The 24,742-nt window shown below is 38.8% G+C and overlaps 1 protein-coding gene, 1 non-coding gene and 1 pseudogene across 8 annotated transcripts in view; 2 read left to right on the top strand and 1 right to left on the bottom strand.

The window, feature by feature from the left end:
- The window catches only part of MLLT10 (MLLT10 histone lysine methyltransferase DOT1L cofactor), a 144,363-nt gene that overhangs the window by 16,455 nt on the left and 103,166 nt on the right, over window positions 1-24,742 (top strand). For 6 of the 7 annotated variants that reach the window (XM_073003068.2, XM_020801776.3, XM_020801806.3 and 3 more), the window contains 2 exons: window positions 4,752-4,831; window positions 12,437-12,491. In XM_073003068.2, coding sequence (XP_072859169.1) covers window positions 4,752-4,831; window positions 12,437-12,491 — 135 coding nt within the window. Of the gene's footprint in view, window positions 1-4,751; window positions 4,832-12,436; window positions 12,492-24,742 lie in introns of those variants that run through there. The other variant, XM_020801798.3, reaches the window with a different exon arrangement.
- On the bottom strand, window positions 19,263-19,417 carry LOC140701495 (U1 spliceosomal RNA; annotated as a pseudogene).
- LOC140701489 (U1 spliceosomal RNA) lies at window positions 19,739-19,902 on the top strand. Its single transcript, XR_012080420.2, has one exon. It is a non-coding gene; the product is annotated as a U1 spliceosomal RNA (small nuclear RNA).

The following is a 24,742-nucleotide window of genomic DNA, read 5'->3' as shown; positions in this document are numbered from 1 at the left end:
GCAGCTCATCCAAGTAATTCCCCTCTTAAGTTTATTGTGATAAAGTTGGAATTCACAAAGCTTTTCGAATATAGACTGGGAACTGGGTGGTAATTGGGGAAAAAGTGAAATGGGGAGGATAGTGAGGTGTGCAGGAATGTAAAGGAGAACTTAAACTTACTAGCGTATCTATAATATACCTCTGACCACTTCTGTTGTACTCTGGATGTTTGATGTCAAAAGAAGAAATACAGTCTGATCTTGTAGATGTTTTCTCAGAATATATACTGTGGAGTTCAGTGGTACATCCAAGTAAATATACATATCATTTCACCATTGGGAATATAGATGCAGATGTGAGTTTAATTTAAATTTCAATACCACTGTTTTCCCCACTAAAGAGCACATTGCTAATTCACAAGGTTGGTTCTGTAAGAATTAAATATATTTTCTGTGCAATAGTGCCTCCATTATATATTCTTCCAAAAGCCTTTATAGACATGTGCATGTATATCAGAATAATGGAATTGGAAGAGGCAACTGAGTCCACCCCCTGCTCAATGCAGGAATCTAAATGAAAGTATATCTGACAGACAGTTGTCTAATTTTCTCTTGAATGCTTCCAGTGTTGGAGCACTCACCACCTCTCAAGGTAATTGGTTCTGTTGTCATACTGCTCTAAACAGTAAGGCAATTTTGCCTGATAGTCAACAAAATGTTGGATTCCTGTAACTTGAGTCCATTATTATGTATCCTACACTTTGGGTTTATTGAGAACAGATCCTGCCCCTCCTCTGTATGACAATTTTTCAAGTATTTGAAAACTGCTATCCTATATCGCATCAGTTCTCTTTTCTCAAGGCTAAACATGTCCAGTTCTTTCAGTCTTTCCTCCTAGAGCTTGGTCTCCAGTCCCCTGATCATCCTTGTTGCCCTCTTCTGAACTTGTTCCAGCTTGTTTGCATCATTCTTAAAGTACGGTATCCAGAATTGGACACAGTACTGAAGATAAGGCTAACAGTGCTGAATAGAGGGGAATTAGAACTTTACAGGATTTGGATACTATACTTCTGTGAATGCAGCCTAAAATAGCATTTGCCTTTTTTACTGCCATGTCACACTGTTGGCTTATATTCAGCTTGTGATCTACAATAATGATTCTTAAACTTGGGTCCCCAGGTGTTCTTGGACTGCAGCTCCCAGAAATCTTGCTAGCACAGCAAGTGGTGAAGGCTTCAGGAAATTGCAGTCCAAGAACATCTGCCCCCCCCCCGTTTGATCTACAATAATTTTAAGATCCTTCTCGTGTGTAGTATTACTGAGCCAAGTATCCCCTATGCTTTAACTGTGTTCCCCGCTTCCCAGGTGAAGAACTTTGTGCTTATCCCTGTTAATTTTTATTCTATTGTTTTCAGTGGTTAAGCCTATCAAGATCTTTTTAAATGTTGTTTCTGGCTTCCAGGGTATTAGCTATTCCACCCAATTTTATGTCAGTTTTGAGGAGGAACCATTGATAAGCATTCTGAGTATGATGCTGTAACTAGCTGTGTATCCAGTTGAGAGTTATTCTACTCAGCCCACACATAGTTAGCTTGTTAATCAGAATATCATGGGACAGTTTTCAAAAACTTTGCTGAAGTGAAGGTATATTACATCTACAGTATATCATTCCCATTGTCTACCAGGGAATTTACTCAGTCAAAAAATGAGGTTGCGGATTTATTCTTGACAAATCCATATTGGCTTCTAGTTATTACTACATTGCTTTCAAGGTGCATGCAGAATGCCCACTTTATAATCTTCTCTAGATTCTCCCTGGGATTGATGTCAGTCTGACTGGTCTGTAGGTTCCTCCTTTTTGAAGATGGGTACAACATTAGCCCCCCTCCGGTCATTGAGCATTTTATTCATGATTTCAAGAAAATAAAAAGTGGTTCAGAGAATTCGTCAGCCAGTTCCTTCAGTACTCTTGAAGGAACTCATCAGGTGCTAGAGTTGAATTCATTCAAAGTAGTATCAGTCTTGAGCTGTAATCCTGTTCCTTCCACTTGTTGTCCCTGTCAGCGTCTTGTACTGATTCTTTATATACGATACTTTTTGAGGAAGCCAGAGAGTAATAGAAAAAGAGCACAGCATTTATAGTACTTAATTTCTTAAGATAGTCTGATGAAGGAAGCAATAATAGCAATTGGGAAAAGTTAATATACTTCCAGTACCTCTGTGGTAGTATGCTGAGCAAAGAAATTTGGGCTGTTATGAAGTTCTTGTAAAGATGCAGATGTGAAGAACAAGCTTCATCTGACTACAGTACTTGTGTGTGTCACATGTGAACAGTACATAAGTAACTCTCTTGTTGAAAGCACTTACTGTAATTTGTTCATGTGTAGCCCAGAACATTAAGGTTAGCATGACATTTGATCATAACACAGTGAATGTGTAGAGTTGGGCATTTTATTTTCCTGTAGGTTAGTTGAGGAAAAGAACAGCTACAACAGAAAGTAAATAACCTTTGTAAAGTTTTTTAAGTCAGTGGTTCTTAACCTTTGGTTACTCAGGTGTTTTTGAACTGCAAGTCCCAGAAACCCTAGCCAGCACAGCTGGTGGTGAAGGTTTCTGGGAGTTGCAGTCCAAAAGCACCTGAGTAACACAAGGTTAAGAACCACTGTTTTAAGTCATTTTACCAACCTCGGAAGGATAGAAGGCTGAGTCAACCCTGAGCCGGCTGCCTGGGATTGAACCCCAGGTCATGAGCACAGTTTTGGCTGCAGTACAGCGGTTTAACCACTGTGCCACGAGGCTCATTTGTGGCTGTGACACAAGGATTTGAGAGTGATTTGCCCACATGCAGCATTGCAACTGGAGTTACGTGAGATCCAGTACTTATAAGCCAAAAAGTTTGAACAGCATTGATCTAAATCTGTGTGTGTTTGTGTATGTACAGTACATATTTGTCTTGAGCCTCAGGCTAAGAATCTAAAGTATGATTTAATTATTTAAAATTCTTATACCCTGCTGATCTCTTGAGGAGGACCCAAAGTAGCTTAAATATTAAAAGAAACAATATTAAATTCTAAAACACAATAAATAGTTACAATATTAAAAAAGAATTAAGCACATATCAAATTAAATGCATTTTAAAAAAATTGCCCGCTGTTTTGCCTCACTTTAGAGGCACCGAAAATGGCCGCCCCTATGGACAATCTTCACATAAGGTCAGTTTTTAAGCCCATAGGAACGCATTAAACACGTTTTAATACGTTTCTATGGGCTTTTTAAAATCGCTTAGCGATTAAATCGCTTAGCATCGTTTTTCCTGTAACGGATTAACGTCGCTAAGCGAGGCACTGCTGTATTTATGAAATGGGAGGGAGTGTACTTACTCACTTCTGTTATATACTCTATGTGTCATGTCACCTGTCTCTCTCTCCTTTGTCTCCTGCTGCCTTGTAATCCTCTTTCATGACATCAGACGTTGCACTTTATGGATAGCACTGTTCTTTCTCTGGCCTTTTAAGAGCAGAAGAGTCAGTGCTATGGTGTCTTTTTCACTGGGAGGAGGAAGAGGGTAAAATAATTCCTGGTTTAAAGACAGTACAAGAACAAGGATAGCAGATGGTCAAAACTTTGCAAAGTTGGAAGGTAATGTAGATATTTTTCTAGTATGACTGTAATCTAGATAATGTAGATATTTCTCTAGTATGACTGTACTAGAGAAATTTGGTATAGAATCAGAACTTTGGATCAGTGTTTAAGATTTCTGGTCCAGAAGTTTTGAAGAATTATGGAATGGGAATCAACAGGAGTAGATAAGAGAGAGTGCAGCCGGACCAGAAACTGAGAGATATTTTAAGACAAAAAGCAGGAGGAGGACCCAGAGGTTAGAAACTGGTGGATCACTCTGTTCAATTTTCTGTGCTAGGGAAAACCAAAACTAGGGAAGACAGTTACCAAGTCTGCAGTTGGAGAGATTATTCAAAGAGGATGAATATAGAAGTTGAAGAGAGTAAAAGACTACATGGGAGGTTTTGTGAGAAGCATAAGTGGGAGCTTGAGAAGACAATATCAGGTGAATTATTCTTTAGGCAAAGCTTTGAGTCTGACTGAAGAGACTTAAACTCCACGAAAATGTCAAATTAGGAAAGAGGGCTGTTGAAACAAGCCTATGAAGAGGAATTTAGTCCTGTTTTGTAAATGTCTTTAGGCGTTTGATACTTAGTGTGTTAAGCTAGAGCCAAGGATTCGTGTTCAAGATTGCACTCTGAGTATGTTGTCTTCTGTCTTGTGATAATGCTAGACACAGACTGTGTTGTATTATTTGTAGATAACAAGAGAATTATTTAGAACCAAACATCTTTGAGGGCAAAAAATGACTCATATTTCCAATGAGAATGCCTTACAGTAACACTCACATGTTCTTAAAATTGACAGTCTGCTTTGAAAAGCTGTTTTTAAAACATGCATAAATGCCAACATTTGTAATTAAAATCAAAGTCAAGGAAAGTTGTTATCATTTTCAGTAGGATGAACACAAGAACATTTCTTAGCTGTGAACAGAGTTCTCTTTAAGTGCTTTTAAAAATGAGTAGGTTTCTTTAATATATTAATTTACTTTTCTGACCTCCCCTTCTCAGTATGCTTCAATGCATAAAATAAATCTCAGCATACATTATTTAGTTACCAGCCGGTGATATTTTTTTAGGTTGTATATCTGAAAGTATTTGTATATGGTATCTGCTTGTAATGTGATTTTCTTTTTTTCTCTCCCAAAATAGCTTGCTATGGAATTGTGCAGGTACCCACTGGACCTTGGTTTTGTAGAAAATGTGAATCTCAGGAAAGAGCAGCTAGAGTGGTAAGTTTAAATTAGTATATAAAAATTTAAATGCAGAGTTGTTACAATGTTCTAATGCTCAATGGCATTACTCAGAATGTACTATCTTTAGCAGAGTGTTTGTGAAATGTTTTCATTTACCATTTAGCAGTAAGCACTAAGCACCTAGAAGAGTATGGGAGCACAGTTTCACTTTATATACTCATCCCTGGCAAATCAATGCCTGAAAATTTCTGCAAAATAAGGAATTGAATTATCACTAGATGGAGGCAACTGTCATGTTTCCCTGATGTTTACATTTGCATGTCACATTAAACCATGCAAATACTTGGCATGATGTCCGTGAGTAGGAACGATCCTGAAAAAGCCTAGAACTCGTGTACTGTGTGTTCGCTCTCTCCCAGCATGGGAGAAATAACATTTGGAAGCTCTATTTGTACCTTTCTCTTAATTGTTCTGTCATGTAGAATGACACCAGTGTACTTTGTTTAAAATAAGATAATTTCAAATCACTGTTTCTGAAGGTGGTTTGTTCGTTTTGGACTTTGCAGTGAGCTGTGGTTAAAAGCAGAAGTAGAAGCAGGTCAGGAGGAAGGATGAATGCTTGAGTCCAGGGCTCCATATGGAAACCTGTGGTCCTTTTGATGTTGTTGATTAGACCTCACTGGACAACATGATATGGCCAAAGGTTAGAACCATACCGTGTTTCCCCGAAAATAAGATAGGGTCTTATATTAACTTTTGCTCCAAAAACCGCATTAGGGGGATGTTATTTTCAGGGGATGTTATATTTTTTTCATGTTACAGTGATCTACATTTATACAGTCGTGTTATCTTCTTCTGGTTGCTGCACAATGGTGGAGGGCGGGGTTTCACTTAACTGGGGCTTATTTTTGGGGTAGGGCTTATATTATGAGCATCCTGAAAAATCATACTAGGGCTTATTTTCAGGTTAGGTTTTATTTTCAGGGAAATGGTAGATTCACCACTTAGATTTAACAAGTTGTGCAAATAACTATTAAAGGTTTTCAGAAGAGGGCAACTAAGATGCTAATCTAAGCCCTGAGAGGGAATTAGGGTATGTTTAGCCTGTGGAAGAGAAAAATGATATGATAGCTATCTTACATTACGCTTTGGAAAATGAAGTGAGTTTTTCTGCAGTTCCAAATGTTATGACCCAAACCAAAATACAGTGGTGCCTCTTACGAATGTCCTGACGTACAACCATTTTGAGTTGCGACCAGCTCCAGCTGCAAAGTTTTGCTTCAATTTGCGGCCGAGCTTCAAGTTGCAAACAAAAGAGGCAGGGAATAAAGGTGGGGAATTCAAATTAGTGGGCTAACCGTTGGTTGGTGAAGAGCTTCTTTGTAGCTCTTTTGCCCCAGCTGTTAGTGTGTGCGTGTTTGCAGGGAGGCTTCGGACTGCCTGGTACTGCTTTCTGCTTCTGGGTGAGTACATTTACAGGGTTTTGCAGGGTGGGATTGGGTTTGGAGGGGTTGTTTTTGTGTTGATTTTTTCTTTTTGTTTTTTGGTGTGTATTTTTTCCTTGCCCCATGGCGTTCCGATGGGGCTGGCTGTTTGTGTGGGGGGGTTATTTTTTCCCCCAGCCCCATCACGTTCCGATGGAGCTGGCTGGGCTGTGTGTGTGTGTGTGTTTTTATTTTTTTCTAGCCCCATCGCATTCCGATGGAGCTGGCTGTATGTGGGGGGTGTCTTTGATTTATTTTTCCAGCCCCATGGCTTTCCGATGGAGCTGGAGGTGTGTGTGTTTTTGATTTTTCTCCCCAGCCCCATCGCGTTCCTATGGAGCTAGCTGTGTGTTTGTGTGTGTGGGTGTTTTTGATTTTTTCCCAAGCTCTATCGCATTCTGATGGGGCCTGGAGTGTTTTTTTAATGAGAGGGGAATCATTTTTTTTGTCTGGAGCTAATTAATCGTGTTCCAATGCATTCCTATGGGAAATGGTGCTTCGACTTACAACCATTTTGAGTTACATCCATCTTCTGGAACAGATTATGGTCGTAAGTTGAGGCACCACTGTAAGATGATTTTTGACTAAGCATTAGGAAAAAACTTTCTGACAGTAAGAAATATTCACTAGTGGAGCAGACTGCTTAAGAAAGTGATTGTCTGTCCTTTATTGAAGTTCTTTAAAGTGAGGTTGAATAGCCATTTATTAGTGATGCTTTAATGTGAATTCCCCTCACTGGTAGGGGGCTATACTGTGTGATCCTTAGAATTCTGATTCCATGATTGCTATAGGAACTGTTTTTTCCAGATTCAGACATTGAGTTACTATTTTTTATAGGTAATCCAATGTTCTTCTGGTTCCCTAAATGACTTAATCATTTGTTGGAGTTTGTAAGTCTGGGTGAAAATCCAGCCCTTTTGTTTTTGACATAATGACTGAAATCAGTAGTGTAAATTTGATGCCTAGTAAGACTGATGCCTAGATAGACTTATCTATCTCCTGAGAAACCTATACGTGGGACAGGAAGCAACAGTTAGAACTGGATATGGAACAATTGATTGGTTCAAAATTGGGAAAGGAGTATGACAAGGCTGTATATTGTCCCCCTGCTTATTCAACTTATATGCAGAATACATCATGCGGAAGGCTGGACTGGAGGAATCCCAAGTGGGAATTAAGATTGCCGGAAGAAATATCAACAGCCTCCGATATGCAGATGATACCACTCTGATGGCAGAAAGTGAAGAGGAGTTAAGGAATCTTGTAATGAGGGTGAAAGAGGAGAATGCAAAAAACGGTCTGAAGCTCAACTTCAAAAAAACTAAGATCATGGCCACTGGTCCCATCACCTCCTGGCAAATAGAAGGGGAAGATATGGAGGCAGTGACAGATTTTACTTTCTTGGGCTCGATGATCACTGCAGGTGAAGACGGCAGCCACGAAATTAAAAGACGCCTGCTTCTTGGGAGGAAAGCGATGACAAACCTTGACAGCATCTTAAAAATCAGAGACATCACCTTGCCAACAAAAGTCCGAATAGTCAAAGCTATGGTTTTTCCTGTAGTGACGTATGGAAGTGAGAGCTGGACCATAAAGAAAGCTGACCGCAGAAGAATTGATGCTTTTGAGCTGTGGTGCTGGAGGAGGCTCTTGAGAGTCCCCTGGACTGCAAGGAGAACAAACCTATCAATTCTAAAGGAAATCAACCCTGAGTGCTCACTGGAAGCACAGATCCTGAAGCTGAAGCTCCAATACTTTGGCCATCTCATGAGAAGAGAAGAATCCTTGGAAAAGATCTTGCTGTTGTGAAAGTGTGAAGGCAAGAGGAGAAGGGGACGACAGAGGATGAGATGGTTGGACAGTGTCATCGAAGCAACCAACATGAAATTGACAGAACTGTGGGAGGCAGTGGAAGATAGGAGGGCCTGGCGTGCTCTGGTTCATGGGGTCACGAAGAGTCGGACACGACTGAATGACTAAACGATGACGAAGTCATCAGCTGTGGCTGTTTCTCAAGAATTAATAATTTCTGATTCACCCCGAAGGTTCTGAGGATTCCATTGACTGTGGGAAGCTGTTGGGGACTCTGGGAGGGTTCTTTAATTTTGGAAAATTGCCATAGCTGCTGGAAGTCTTCAAAAATTTCTCTCCCCCCCAATCCTGTTGCCACCAACAATTTCCCGAGGAAGTAATAGCTATATAACTTTGATGCTACTATGTTTCAGCATCTATTCTCCAGTGAGCGAATTAGAGACTGCAGCAATAGAGATGTATTTTAATTTTAGGGTCATCGTACCTCCACAGTCCAGTCATGTTCACAATTGCTATGGTTAATTTCCTGGTGGTCAGTTGGAAATTAATGAATGCATTCTCCTTCAAAAATTCTTTGAAAAATACTTTTTTGTTCTCAGGTGCTACAAATGCTACCTACTCTATATCTAAATATGTACGCCTGGTCTTGGACCATATTAAAATCAACAATTTCTCATAAATTGACAAATGATCTGCAATCTTTTTGTCCTGAGGGCAAATTATGAGTCTTTTTAAAGGCCAGGCAAGCTAGTCATGGAATCATGGAATCATGGAAAAGTGAAGTTGGAAGGGGCCTACAAGGCCATCAAGTCCAACTCCCTGCTCAGTGCAGGAATACAATCAAAGCATATCTGCCGGGTGATTATCTAAGTTTTTATGGAATGCCTCTAGTGTTGGAGCACTCACCAACTCCAGAGGTAACTGGTTCCACTATCGTACTGCTCTAACAGGACGTTTTTCCTGATAATCAACCGAAATCTATCTTCCTTAACTTGAGCCCATTGTTGCATGTCCTGCACTCTGGGATGATCAAGAACAGATCTTGTCCCTCCTCTGTAAGACAGCCTTTCAAATATTTGAAAAGTGGTATTATATCACCCCTCAACCTTCTTTTCTCAAGGTCAAACATGCCTAGTTCTTTCAACCTTTCTTCATAAGGCTTGGTTTCCAGCCCCCTGATCATCCTTGTTGTCCTCCTCTGAACTTGTTCCAATTCGTTAGCATCCTTTTGAAGTGTGTCCAGAACTGGACACAATACTCAAGGTGAGACCTAACCAGTGCTGATTAGAGGGACACTAGCACCTCGAGGGATTTGGAAACTATACTTCTATTAATGCAGCCTAAAATAGCATTAGCCCTTTTTGTAGCCACATCACACTGTTGGCTCATATTTAGCTTTTAATCTGCAACAATTCCAAGAACAGCTTTTAGTCCTTGTTCCATCTTTTATTCTGTATCCTCAAATTCCTTAAATATCAAGGTATTTTACAGTGTTCAAAAACCTGAAATACCTGTTAGCCAGTCTGTATGCAAATTGCAGCTCTTTGGTTGTGGAATGTGCTGTCAAAGTAGGGCCATTCTCACATTTGATGAATTCCACTGGCAGGCAGAGACTTAAAAAGAATTAGATGGGCCTCTGGCCCATAAGGTGACTTGCAATTATGCTGTGTTTTATTACAACGTAATTGTATTGTTTTGCATTGATGTTTTATGTGCTTGCTTTATTTTGTTGCTGTATAAATATTGACTAACTTGAACATCATTCTGTGGAAAGATAGGATATAAATTTAGCAATTAACTAAAACTTGGTAAAATTCTGGTTCCTATGAAGAAGGCAAATTTTGTGCTATGGATTATAAGACAGGAGATGAAAAATGCAGCAGTATATCAAAATTTTAATTCCCAAGTGTCTATACTTGGAATGCTGGGTAGAATCTGTTTATTGACAATACAGTAATATCTCCCTGCTCTCCTACTCCACACCTGGTTGTAGCTGGAGCGGTGCCTCAGCTGTTTAAGAACTGAGCAGGGGTGGATACTAAAGGGAGTCACTGCAGCCTGGAAGCTTTAAAACCTTGGGTTTTCACTCTTAGGGTTGCCTACCCAGCAGCCACCACCCCCCCGGTTCCCCTTGGTGCTATCACATGTCTGGTTTTGCCTTCTGACCTTCTCACCACTACAAGGCAACTCTGGTAGTGGCAGTGCTCTTAAAAAGCAGGGAGGTGGTTCACTTTTCCTGTGTTGGAGCTGCTTCAGAGGGGCTCTGCAGGAATGGGGAAGAGTGGGAATTACTGTGAAGGGATCAGTGAGTCCCAGGAAAGACTTGACATGGGACATGTGAGTTGGCTTCACTTAGCGCTCCCTTTGATGGATTCCAGGCACTTGGCCAAAGGAAATGTATCTGACAGAGGGGCTTTCTCTTCCACAGATCCAGTCTGGGACCTTCAGGGAGCCAGATGTGTGCACACTCGCTGAGGTCCAGCCTCTCTCCCATATCACATATTGATTCTCCTAGTGCAACTGCTATTCTCCTCCATGGGTTGATTCATGGTTCATGACCAGGTTGATTCATGTTCCCTCTGAGTTCGAGAACTATTGGTTGTGTTGGAGATGAGTGGCTCCTACATGTGGTCTTTTGCTTTCACAGCCTTTTCCTGCTCCTCCTGTTTACTCACTGAAGGGCACCTGATCTTTCTCTGCAGGCACCTCACTCTAATGATAATGCTAATTAGCCCCTTATGCCTTCAACTTGTGTGGAGACCATTGTGGGGAGAATGGAGAGTGCCTTATCTCCTAAGGCACAATGTTAAACTGTCTGGCTTACTACTGATTAAGTTAGCACTCCATTTTAATTCAGTGCATCCTCAATGTAAGTATGGTATTACTGTACTGAAATGGAAGAGTTGAAGAAAAAGATAATTGGAACTTGAAGGAACGTCCCTGTTCAGATAGGTTGCAACAATTGGAGATTGTTTTGTTAGAAAAAGTGAGAAGTAATAAGAGACATGATAGAGGTGTCTAAAGTATGGTGGTTGTGAAGAAAGTGACAGAAGCTTATTAATAAGATTAATTAAGTTTAATGGTGGGAAATTCAAGGCATACAATGGGAAATACCTATTTTCACATTGCATAAACTATGGAATCATTTCCACAGTGGCTTTAGAAGGAGACTAGACAAATTCATGGAATATTAGGTTGTGGTTATATTTCCTTGAGCATACCAATTTTGCAAGGTGGGGAGAACAGTGAGAACATACTGTTGTCTTTGTGTTCTGCTTGCGAGCTTCCCAGAGGGATTTGAAATCTGCTGGCATTGGTCTTAGCCATCATGACTAATATTCTGCATTTTTTTTAGAATAGGATCTGTTTGGGCAAGAGTTTTGGTTGGCCTGTTACGTTCAACTTGTTTCTTCTAGTAATCCCATTGTCATTTGTATGAATAAGGTCATATCTTAGTTCCTGGCTTTGCAGCGAGTCTTAGAAAATGATCTGAAGCAGTCCTCTGTTGAGCTCCATTCTTTTGGCTTCTGTTGACAGTATGCAGCTGAGGCCTCAGTTTTCCATCACCAAAATTACTTCCGTCAGATGCCATCTTTGACTTGGAGCTAAAGATTTGTTTCCAGTTTGTGTACCAAGGGTTGAGAAGTTGTTATGAATGCTGCCTACTCCCCAGCTCTGAGCCAGAGAAGAAGGTTAATTCTTCTTCAGTTTTTCTGTCCAGAAAGTAATGTAACACACTGCAACAAGTGGCAGCATAGATTATTGTGTTTGCATCCATCCAGTTGTATGGTCATGTGCAGAACAGGGCCACCCTTTGATCCAGAACACACTAATATACAGTATGTCTTGCAAGCACTGTAGTTTCGTATTCTTGGAAGATTTGTATATGTACATCATACATGCATGTGTAAAACATCTGGCAATTTTAGTATTTGTGTTTGTATTCTTTTGTAACGGTATGCATAGAAGTGAGATACAGATAAAAAACCTCAAATGTGATCAATCAGTGCACTTGCTAAATTTAAAACACTGGTATTGTTTGCTTTGCATTGATGTTTTTGCAGATACTGTACAGAATTAAAACTTTTCCATGGTTTTGCTTGTATTTTCTTAGAAATTGAGATTAAGAAATAGCTGTTCACAGGAAGATAAATAGGATTTTAAGAGAAGTGTTTAAGTAACAAGCTTTACTGTGATTTAAGAATAGACATGTCAGAGTGTTTTCTGAATATGAAGTAAAACTTAACCAATTCCTCTCCATAAATTATAATGTGAATATTTTAATGATAGATACATTGCTTTCTTGTTTTTGTTGTTGATGATGACTATATTTGCCTTCCTGTAGAGATGCGAGTTATGCCCTCACAAGGATGGTGCTTTAAAGAGGACAGATAATGGGGGTAAGTTTTCTGTTAAAAATACTTTATGTAAAAATTGTTTCTTAAACCATAAAACTTGTCCCATTTTCTGCAGTTGTTTTTAGTGGAGTGATATAAATTGAAATTTAATAAGGAGTAGGATGTTTTAGGACCTCATGATAACTGCTGGATAGCTCAGTGGTTGAGGTATCTGGCTGCAGAGTCAGAGATACTTCCTTGACAGGGGCTGGACTTGATGATCCATAGTGTTCCTTCCACTTCTGCAGTTCTAAGATTGTTGTTGTTTTTATCTATAAATGTTATGATATATTAAAGATAACTGAAACGGCTGTATTCCAAAGTTTGCATTTAATTACTGAGGTGTTCAATACTGTAAAATAGATTTATTCTTGCAGCGTGTATGAGTTTCAGAAATCTTATCTTTCTTTTACACATGGAGAATGAGAGCACTTTATCATGTTAGAGGGCTCAATATAAATTGCGGATTTTAATGTATGCAGAAATCATTGAGTGTATATGAACAGTGCAGGTTACTTAATTCCTTATGTAGTAGTCATTCAGCGTTCTCAAGTAGCATATTTAAAATGAGGTAATGCTTTGTAATCCTACCTGACTTTGATATAACAAAATGTGAGCTGAAATTTTTGCAGATTTATTTTTGGAAATGGTAAATAAACTTCCTCTTCCTGTGGACAAATATCACAAACTGATGGATAAATTTTAGGTCTTGAATCTTTTAAAGGAGTAAATACAGAACAAAGAATTAAAATATTTGTACGTTGGCTTTTTGTTCCAAAAGCCACAATTTTAATAATCACTACAATCCAATTAAAAATACTTTCAAAAGCTCAGTTTAAAAAAAAATGCAGTATAACAAAGTATGCAGCAACCCTGCAAAATAACAGCCATAAAAAGCATCAAAAAGGTTCAAAGTAGGGTAACAGATCCTAAAAGCAAGCTGAGGGCTTGTCTGCATGCAGGCTGGTGCTGGCTAAATAGCGTATCTTGGGGTTGGTTAGAGGTCCAACTTCTTCCACTTTCAGTTTGCTATATCATGAAGTGATGTAAGAAAAGAGCTTCAGGAAATTGGCACCAAGAGGCATTTTTTATTTCCTTTGATTTGTCTTAAAGGTTCAGTTAAGAACCTGACTGTAGCCAAATCCATTGCCAAGAACTGGCTGGGGTTACAAGTTTAGGAAGCACTGTTCTCATCCCAGAATATTTAGGACTTTAAAGACCATTTAGGTCTCCACTATGCAGTTGGATATTGAAGTTGAGGTAGAGTAGTTACAGAAATACAAGAAATGTGTCTGCCTTTAATTTTCATAATCTACTATGAATTTGCATTTTTATTGTACAGTTTTTTTTTCTATAAAATGTATTCTGTAGATGTTCATTCTCTCTCCATAAGAAACTCTTTGAAGCAGTTCACAAAGAAATGCCAAAATGGTAAAAGATAAAATCACACTACAAAATTTCATATTTATGCTATAATTTTCACATGATCTGGGTTTCCAAAAATTCTTTATGTGGCTATTTTGGTTGTTCTTAAGTGTTCAAAATGTATGTTAGAAGAAATCAATTATCTGCATTATCTAGTTTACATTTGCCTAATGATATTTTAAGCATTTTTCCTCTCAAAATGCAATATGGATTTTTGGATTTTTCTTGATTTAGGATTGAGCTGTATCTCTAAAAGAATATTTCGTAAGGGTGATGATATTAGGAAATTAACTGATTTTTGTCTGCTTTATGTGGAATAGCAGCATAATCTACTGATGTCTTTTATTTCATCCTTCACTCTTTGTAGCTGTATACTGCTTTAAAACAGGCATTAACTGCTATGAACATGTGTTTAATGGCACTGAATATATGAATATATAAAGTAGTGCTTGAACGAGCAGAGATGTTTTGTGAGTATGGAACATAATTAGTCTATCATGTTCAGGTAATGATGAGGGGTGTGTGAGGCAACAGTGTTTCAAACCCTGCGGGATGGTAGAGACAAATAGCATGATCCTTCACTTGAAGGCAGATGGGTTCAGTAGACTTTCAGACATACCTTGTCACTACCCACTTTTATTGGGATTTGGGCCAAGATATCTAAAGCAAACACAAAGACCCTCCAAAGGTTTTCATCTCTGACCACTGGCTGGAGCTGTGGTAGTAGGGAAGTCTAATGGTGGATTAGGTATTCCAGTTGGTTGAGGATAGTGAAGTAGACGGAATGATCAGAGGTAGACATATCAGGGTCAATCCAGTTGAACACCGATATGAACCTATTTGTTTTAGCAGTGAAGGAATTTATTTTCTCCACCATCACATCTTCACAAGTGCTGTCCACTTGACATTTTGCAAGTCTCTAAAGGCCTATAATGAATTAACTTGTTCTTTACTTTCAGAAATGTGGTAAAACCCTTTTGATTCAGTGAACTCTGAGAGAAACATGTGAGGCCTTGCTGATACAGTATATTTTCTTATACAGTATTTGTGGAATATTGAACCAGATAGGTTTAAAACCAGATAGGTTTTTAATTTTGTTTTTTTGTCTTTTTATTTATATATGTATATATGTGTGTGTGTGTGTGTGTGTGTGTGTGTGTGTGTGTGTGTGTGTGTGTGTATGTATGTGTGTGTGTGTGTGTGTGTGTGTGTGTGTGTGTGTACACACACACACACACACACACACACACAGTGGGGTCTTGACTTAAGAACGGCTTGAGTTAAGAACATTTTGACTTAAGAACCGCTCTCATAGGAAAATATTGACTTGACTTAAGTACTTAGATTTGAGTTAAGAACTGAAAAAAAAACACGTGGGAGGCAGGGAAAGTGCAAAATTTGAACTTTCAGTTAACTGTTGGCCAGTGAAAAGGGTGCCTGTCTGCTTCCTCACTCCTCCCAGCGTTTAGAGAGTGGATTGGGAGACAGTCTTCGGACTGCCTGGTACTGTACTGCCTGGACTGTATTTTCCCTGCCTTCCCTGAACCTTTCTTGACCTAATAAAAAAATAAACAAAATATCGCCCTCTAGTGGTTGAAGGCGGAATAGCAGCTTCCCATTAGTTTCTATGGACGGAAAAGAGCAGATACGGATCAAATGGTTCTCAATGCATTCCTACGGGAAATGCAGATTTGACTTGAGAACTTTTTGACTTGAGAACCGCCTTCCAATACGGATTAAGTTCTCAAGTCAAGACCCCACTCTGTGTGTGTGTGTGTGTGTGTGTGTGTGTGTGTGTGTGTGTAATCTTAAATAGATACTGTTTTTATGTTTGCTGCATGATATTAGTCAGCTTGGAGGATCCATGAAGCCATGTTTTATATATATGTATGTATGTATGTATGTATGTATGTATGTATGTATGTATGTATGTATGTATGTATGTATGTATGTATGTATGTATGTATGTATGTATGTATGAGTTGTCAGATATCAAATTGCTATCTTACTTAATTTATCAGGCCCAAGTTACCAGTGGTCTGGAACATGTGCTATAAAAATACCAAAGATTTTAGAACTATTTTCAGAAGCCTACCTAAAATGAAAATCACTTTCATTTTAACGCTAGGAAAAATCACATTTTTTTCTTGCCCTGGGAAAATTGTATTGTCCGTTTTTGAAGGCAGTATATAGACCAACTACCATATTACTTTTCACGTTGTAGCTATGACATACAACTTCTTTAGTAATGAATGAACAAATTGAAATAGAGTTAACAATTTTTTATATTTTATTAATGCAATTTACATACCTTTAAAAGCAAACTAATTTTACAAAAAAAGTGAAATTCGCAGTACTGCAAATACAAGAGATAAAGTGTCAGATAAGCAACCTTAAAGATAAAAGTAAGAGACTCAGAAATCAAAGGAAGTTACAAGTCATAGATAAAAAAAGTAATCAGTTCTTTTTAGCAGTAACAGCTACAAACAAGGATTCTTTTTCCTAGAAATTCCCTTTTTCATGCAATGGGGGATGCTCATCCAGACCTCCCTCCCTGCTGAGAACTGACCTCTGTTTCCCTTCTTCTGTTCTTTCTTGATACTCAAACTTACCCCACCCCCTTTCCTTTAAAGTGAAATTCAAGCTGCATAATTCTCCCAAAAAGATAAAAAACTATTGTGGAAGTTTCCTGAAGGTACCTGGGAAGACTCTAGATACGTATCATTCAAGTGTATAGATGAGAGAACTCTATTCTTGATCATTGTATATTTATAGCTCTGCATAGTCAGGTGGGATAGACCTAAGGTCTCCCCGGGAGGCTTCCCCAAGTGTTTTTACCTTATTGAGGGATCCACATAGCTTGAGTTTGAGCTTTCAGCCAAAGGGGGGAAAAGTAGTTTGGTTTTCAAGAAAGAGCAGACAAGGAAGCAGGAAGAGAAACAAATTGACTCTGCAGCTCCCTTTAGGTTCCAAATTCTTAAAGGGAATGCTTTTCACTATTGAATAAAAATGTGCAGAAGTAGGTGAGAGGAATGGCGATACTAACATGTTAGTAACACATATTTCTGTAGGTGGGGTAAGAGTCACTATAAATATCTGTTGCTGATCCAAACTAGTGAAGACTAGAAAAAGTTCATTAGAAATCATAATGTTCTCGGCTCTGGAGAGACTCATCAGACAGTGTGTGCTGTTAAAAGCTGTAGATAGGGTGTTTTGGAGATCCAGATGCAACTTCATATACACTTTGGTAGTATTGCTAATTTTTGTATTCTAGTCTTTTCTCTCTGTTTTCAGTTGTCCCCACTTATATTTAAGAATTTCCCCCCCTCTGTAAACATTTGTATAATGACTGATTTTCATACCTGGAAAGTATACACCTTGCCATATTTCTATAGGGTTTAATCACTGTATAGATAAATGAGTAGCACTACTACTCCCTTCAAGTTTCACTTGTTCAGTCTTTCTTGCCTTGTGTAAAGGACCCTCAGCAAAAAATGGATGCCAGAATTTCCCCAACCCTTAGCCCAGTATCTCTGAAAAAAACAGTTGCAGTGGATGAGTGTATTTAATTGATAAGGTGCATGTACAAAGGTAAATTTTTGTTTCTGCAAATACTGAGTACTTTATGGTAATCTTGCTTTTAGTTTGCTCAGAAGCCAACATACAGCCTGTACAACAAAGCTTTTTAGCTCAGCTTATTTAAAGCTTGTGCTTGGATTGAAATCTGTTCCAACTGGATGATGATCAGGAATGCTGGGCTACAGCATTTTTTGTCAGCTTTATAACAGGATTTCTGGAAGGCAGCTGCTTGGTTGAAAGCCAACTAACAATGCAATAATTTTGTCGTCATTTTTTAAGGGTTAGAGCAGGGATCTCCTAAGCTTGTAAGGAATGTCACATGCTAGCTTTTGAGTCAGCAGCTTTCTATCTCTGTGAATTTCTTAAAGGCTGTGTTGCAGTCTTAAAGAAAAAAGGAAACTCAGAAAAAAGGAAACCCTGATGCAAAAGTTGGCTGCTAAAGTATCTGATTTATATAACTGCTTATAATTGATAATGCCTGTATTTTGATATAAATTTACTTCATATAAAGAGATAGGCAGTGTGGTGTCTTCAGTGTGATATTGTAGATTGCAACTCCCATAATCTCTGATCATTAGCCATGCTGAGTGTTGCTAAACGGGTTTGTAGTATAAGACATTTGGAGGATACAGAGTTACTGCTGATTTAATAAATGTGAACTTTTTTTTGGAGAGAAGCCCTCCACTTCCAAAGATGAGATGTTGTAAGTGTTGAGATAGCCAGAACTTTAAATTTTAAATTTTGTCCTACATGCTGCAATTTTGATGCAAAGTTTTGCGAATAGTGTGAGGATTTACTCTTTTCAATCATCTGTTGCAGAACTGGGATTGACTTGTGGTCAGCACTGAGTAATACAAAACTAATAGAAAGATTCTGGGTCTTCTTTTTGTGCATAATTACACCCCCCTCAACATTTTGCTCCACATTTTAATTCCTTTTGCTCAACTGTCCCAAGAATTCCATGAATGAAGCAACAGGCCCCCCCCCCCCCCAATTCTTCCCAATCTAATCCAAATCAGTTGATCAGCACCACTTTAGGAAGAAAACGATTCTCTTGACTCAAAGGTTCAGCCATTCTCTTTAATTTAAGGACAACTTTTGCAAACACCTATTAAGAGGATGGGTAAATCAGCACTGAGCACTTTTATACCTAGAAAATCTTGATGAGGGTCACCATAAGTTGGGATCAACTTGATGGCACATACTTAATATTATTAAGAGGATATTTTCCAGATGGATTCTGTAAATGATGGGGAAGGGTCATCCCAATATGTTTGCAATATACAGTGGTGCATCGCAAGACGATTTTAATTCATTCTGTAGAAATCGCTGTCTTGCGAAAACATCTTGCAAAACGGGATTCCCCATTAGAATGCATTGAAATCTATTTAATGTGTTCCAATGGGGGAAAAATCACTGTCTTGCGAAAATTGTCCATAGAAAACATCATCTTGCAAAACACAGTTTCCCATACAAATGCACTGAAATCTACCATATTGGGGAAAAGCAATCCCCTCACCTGCACTGCCTTTGGAAATGCAATGGGTGTCAGATGGCCTTCCCCCTCTTTTCCTCTCCAGCAGCAAAGAAAGAAGATGAAAGGAGTCAAAGCAGCCTCCTGTCTCCTGATAATGGTGACTCCTTTTGCCCTGAATCTTTACCACTGGGGAGAAAAAGAGGGAGAATGCAATAGAAGACATCATCAGGACTTTCTGCTTTTGCAATAGGTCCTGATGAGGAAAAAAAGAGATAGAAAGGATTCTAGAAAGACTAGGGAAATCACAAATGCAATCCCCCATTAACACAAATTATGCAGTTGAGTTTGGGGAAATCATAGGGATCAGCACACCTGAAGTACAATGGATGAGCCTCACCCTGGGAAAACCACTTTCATGACCTTGGTATTTCCCCTGCAAGGTATGAGTTGGAGTGGCCCTTGCACCTCCTACCCCCTTCTGTGCCCTGCCCCCCCCAAGGCATGGTGACCCCCTGGCTGCATCTCCTGCAGTGTATTAGGATAAGGTATTAGCATATGCTAATACCTGAGCACTGTAGAATTGTGGGAGGAACACTTAGCCCCTGATGGGGGTCCAGCAGGGCACCCCAAAACACTGAGGAGCTCTCATGGCCTCTGGCAGGACTGGGGCTGTGCAGCCCTGTACTGAGCAGGAGGTGCAGCCAGGGGGTCACCATGCCTTGGGGGGGGCAGGGCACAGAAGGGGGTAGGAGGTGCAAGGGCCACTCCAGCTCATATCTTGCAGGGGAAATACCATGGTCATGAAAGTGGTTTTTCCAGGGTAAGGCTCACTCATTGTACTTCAGGTGTACTGAACCCTATGATTTCCCCAAATGTGGGGAACTCAACTGCGTAATTTGTGCTAATGGGGGACTGCATTTGTGATTTCCCTGGTGTTTTTAGAATCTCTTTATCCTTTGGTTTCTGGCTATTTTCACCATCCTGTATCATTTAAATTTGCAGCCGTAACTCCATTGGTGATGCTTTGCAAGATGGTTCCCCCCCCCATTGGAACACATTAATTACATAAGACCTACTTTTTTATCCCCAAAAATTGGGGGAGAAAGTGTATGCTGTTGGCTTTCCAGGAGGCAGATCCTGGAAAGCCAACAGCATACACTTTTTCCCCTACTTTTTTGGGATAAAAAAGTAGGTCTTATGTAATTAATGTGTTCCAATGGGGGGGGGGGAACATCTTGCGAAGCATCGGTCTAAAAAAAAAAAAAAGTCTTGCGAAGCATAGACCAAAACATTGTCTTGTGAAAATCCTCCATAGAAAACATCATCTTGCGAAGTGCCACAGCAATTGCAAAAACCCATTGTCTTGGGGATTAATAGTCTTGCGAGGCACCACTGTACTTATAATTTATTCCTTCATGGGCAACTTATAGAAAGCACAATGATCTTCCAGGGCTCTCCAGCAATTCCTGGACAGATGAATAACTTACCAAGAGCAAGAATTGATGGAGAAGGAGAGAGACACTTCAAAGTGCAGTACATTTTCTTCTGTGTCCTGTATAAATTGGCAGACACTAAAATGATGCTGAAATCTCAAGGGAGTACATTTTTAGCCCAGAACAGCTTTGAAAATATGTTTTAAACCATTTTTGTTTTGGGAGTGCGAATCCAAAGTCAAGATAGTCATGATGATATCTGAACTCTGGTGAGAGTGAAACAATAAGAAAATTGCTTGTGCAAGTTAGATGTGATTAGTATCACTGCTGATCTTTCCCATATGTTGTCTTTTCAGTTGCCTGAGGTTCTGATTACCAGGCTTATATCTGAAATTGTAGAAAGGTTGTTTACCCCCAACTAGTAAGGTTTCTAGTGTGTGAGAGCAGTTATAACAAGCGTATAGTGGCTTTTCAGAACCCCAGATTTAGTAAAACTTATTAAAATATGGCTATTCTCTGTTACAGCTTTGGAAGAATATCTTACTTGATTAAGAGACCATTACAATAATTTTAGGTCTTCAAAAAGATTTCCAGTTGTTTTTGTTATTGCCTGAAAAGTAAGTGGTATAAGAGACTGACATGTAATAGTCTGGGGGAAAATGTTTTGACAAAATTATTAGCTCACCAAAAGTGGCTTTGAATATTGTTTTTTGTTCATAAACAGTATCCAGAAACACAGTAGGTCGATTTCTCAGGCTCTTGGCAGAAGAACATGTTATTCCTAGTGGCAGAAAGCAGATGGGACATATTAGTCTTGTTACATAAGATTATGAATTCTTGAAGAAAAGGGAACTGAAAAATGAGCACCAGAGGTTTTCAGAGAGCAAGCTGTGGCTTTAACTTCTACATTACCTGGAATAAGCACCTTGTAATATATGAAATAGAGGTTTAGTTTGACTTTAGCCCTTTCTGGTAGAAACACCTGGTTACTCTTAACTACTATAAATGCTGATTTGAATTCCGTAACACAGTTTGGACTATTAAAAGCACAAAACTGTTGTTCAAGCAAACAGCAAGGAAAAAAAATAACACTTGGCCAGAATGGTTTTCCAACATAACTTCATCTATCAGTGGTGAAAAAAAAAACAAAGCAATTTTCTCGTTCCCATGAATGGCAGTCAACCTGACATGTATTTCTCACACATGGTGATACTTTAATAATTTGGATTGTAACTTAAGCAATTAATATTCTGGTCTATATATATAAATATTTTGCCTTGCCAACAGTGTAGTTTTTTGCCCTTGTATTTAAATGAAATACAGTACTGTACCAGAAAGTGTTATGGTAGAATGAAAGATAACACATATTTCATGTTATTTTATGTTCTCTTTGACAAAATATTATTTGACAAATGTTCAGCTGCATCTTGTTCCAATACCAAGTACTTCCAGTTCATGTTCATTTTAGTGGAGGTGAAATAAGTGTTTGTTTACTTCTCTTTGTAATCTTTGGAATGGAAAAATATTCAACTTAAACTTCGCTTTAAAGGCAGCATTGTTCTGTTCATTTCTCTGTTACATTGAAGAAGGAAAAAAAATGATTGGAAGGTTGACATGGTTTTTTTATTTAGAGCTTAAAACAGTGAGGAGACTGGCAGAGATGTTCCACAATTATGTTATCCAGTGCATTATGCTATTTTGTATTATGTTTGGTTGTTTTTACATTTAAGTGTTTCGTAGAGTTGTCACCTCTCCCTTCTAACAGGGCACCTGTCCTTTTAACACCTGCACAACAAGCAGATATTCAGCAGGTGGAGGTCTCCTCCAACACTACATCAACCAGAAGGCTTAGTTTTATGTTCTTGTAAAGTGTATCTAAATAAGCTTTATGGAGAGTTGGTGATAGGAAGTGATTCCTGTCTGTCAGTCTCTGAGGTAAATTGATAGAATGCTTTCTTTGGAATTTTATTTTGAGTGTTGCAAAAGTATTTGTGTATTGTTAAACCTTTTCTAATTCTGTGGTGCTTGCATGTTAAGATGGGCCTCTAAATGAAAGATCTGAAACACTAAAGAGGCTGTCTTCTGTGTAATTTGTGGTGTTTTTTTTTTTTTTTGGTGATTGGTGGGAAAAACCCCTCTAAACATGAATCATTACACAAAGTTTGTGCTTCTTGTTTCCTCTTTCATGTAACCTTTTGATGCCCTTACAGTCTTTGTCAAATTGCCTGAGAAATTTTTCATTAATAGTGTTAGTACCTAATTAGAACACCTGGGGTGGGTGGGAATTGTGTATCTCTAAAAGGATCAGGAGCTCAGAAGGGAATGCTCTATCCTTCGGTTGTTTCTCAGGGGAGTGGTGTGTGTTAAGCTCCTGAAGAATTCCGTCTTGGATTGCTGTCTGTCTGCCTTGGATCCTTTCCTCTTTTTTTGTTTCTTTCCATGATTTTAAAACTTTTTTTAAAAAATATTTTTAACTTTTTGCTGCTCCTGCCATGCAGCCTGCCTGTACAAGTGTGCCTTCTTCAGATTATTGTTTGGATTTTTTGCCCCTGATTTCTTTGGCAATTTCCTCCTCTTTGGGTTTGTTTTGTGGTCTTCTCTTGAATTATTTTTGCAGTCACCTGGCCTGTCTGCTGTTACCTCTAGGACTCTGAGAAGTGCATCACATGGTAGTAGGGAAAAAAATCTCACCATATTCTAGTAGCTTTAGTGGTTTGATTATTATTATTATTATTTGCCTTTATTTGTTTGGTTGCTTTTCTTGCTTTTTGGGAGACAGGGTTATATATGTGTATTTGTGTCTGTGGTTTTTCTTTCTTTTTTTCTCTTCTCTCTCTCTCTGTCTATCTATCTATCTATCTGGACTGCGTAACCTTTTGAAAAATTGTTATTTGTTTAATCTAATGTGTGTTTATTCTGTTAGTTTGATGATGGTTTCTGCTCCTCATCTGTTGCCAGGTGATAAATATGATATTAGAAACTAGTGCCTGCATATGTCTGATGAATTATTTTTCCCCTCACATACTATTGCTTGCTTTTGGAGTAGATTGATTCTCTGTTGCCCCACCTCTGTTTTTTTGTAGTAATTTTGAAGGGTTCATTAGGATTTTTGAAGTATTTAAACATGGAATGGTAATTCAAAAGAGGCTTTCCCTTTCATGTACAGTGGGGTCTCGACTTACAAACTTAATCCGTATTGGAAGGCAGTTCTCAGGTCGAAAAGTTCTTAAGTCGAATCTGCATTTCCCATAGGAATGCATTGAAAACCATTTAATCCGTATCTGCTCTTTTCGTCCATAGAAACTAATGAGAAGCTGCTATTCCGCCTTCTGCCACTAGAGGGGGATATTTTTTCTTTTTTCCTTTTAACCTAAGATGACTTAGCTTTAAAAAAAGGAAAAAAAGAGTTCGTAACTCGAATCTAAGTTCGTAAGTCGAGTCATATATTCCTATGAGACCGGTTCGTAAGTCGAATCGTTCGTATGTCGAGCCGTTCGTAAGTCGAGACCCCACTGTAAAAGGAAATGAATGGTACATGGAAATGTGAAAATGAAAGAGACATCTCCTGCAAGATCCCGCAATGAGAGAAATACTAAAATTTTAATCATGCATATCCCTAGTTGCACAAATTGTATTTATGTACCCATGTTAAAGACTCAGTCCGGTTTAAATAAGTTATGGCCAAGTCTCATTGGAGCAAGATAATCTGAAGTTAAATCACCATTGATTCCAGTGAGTCTCAACTCACACTAAGCACTCTAACTGGATTCTGGCTTTGGAAATAACCTCCAAGATTGCATGGGCTTTGTAATTAAACATTTGCCTGGTTGCCTGTGTAGTTGAAAACCCATTCCTGCTGCCCAGGTGATCCTGTTGCAGTTTTTCTGGAAGGTGACTTTGGAACTTAGCTTGTGCTGTTTTCTTACAGGGTAGTCCTAGAGAGATTTGCCAGTCTCTGTAGGAAAAAAAATATAAAGAGCTGATATGAAGGGGGAAGTACAATATGTAATTTTGTGGGAGTGAATGTACATGTGTGTGGGTCCAAGCAAATTTTTAAAAATCTGCAATCAAATTTTCAGGATTTAAAAAAAATCCTTAAGCTATTTTGGAGGATTCAGAATCTCAGAATTCTCTCACTATCAGGGAACACGGCAGAGCCTCAGTTTTTTTTCCTGCCACTAAGAACCTAAATGTCAAAAGGTACCACATTTATGTGTGTGTCCTGTTTTTGTTCAGCAGATGCTGCAATCAAGATTCCTTGTATTACAAAGTTAAGATGTCACTTTTCTGTACTGAGAGGCTTACGTTCTAACATAGAGGAAATAGCATTGGTGGTGTAG

This window comes from Pogona vitticeps, chromosome 6, assembly GCF_051106095.1.
Source record: "Pogona vitticeps strain Pit_001003342236 chromosome 6, PviZW2.1, whole genome shotgun sequence".
NCBI lineage: Eukaryota > Metazoa > Chordata > Lepidosauria > Squamata > Agamidae > Pogona > Pogona vitticeps.
Note: the sequence above shows the minus strand (reverse complement) of the source record. Positions and strands in the feature narration are given on the sequence as shown.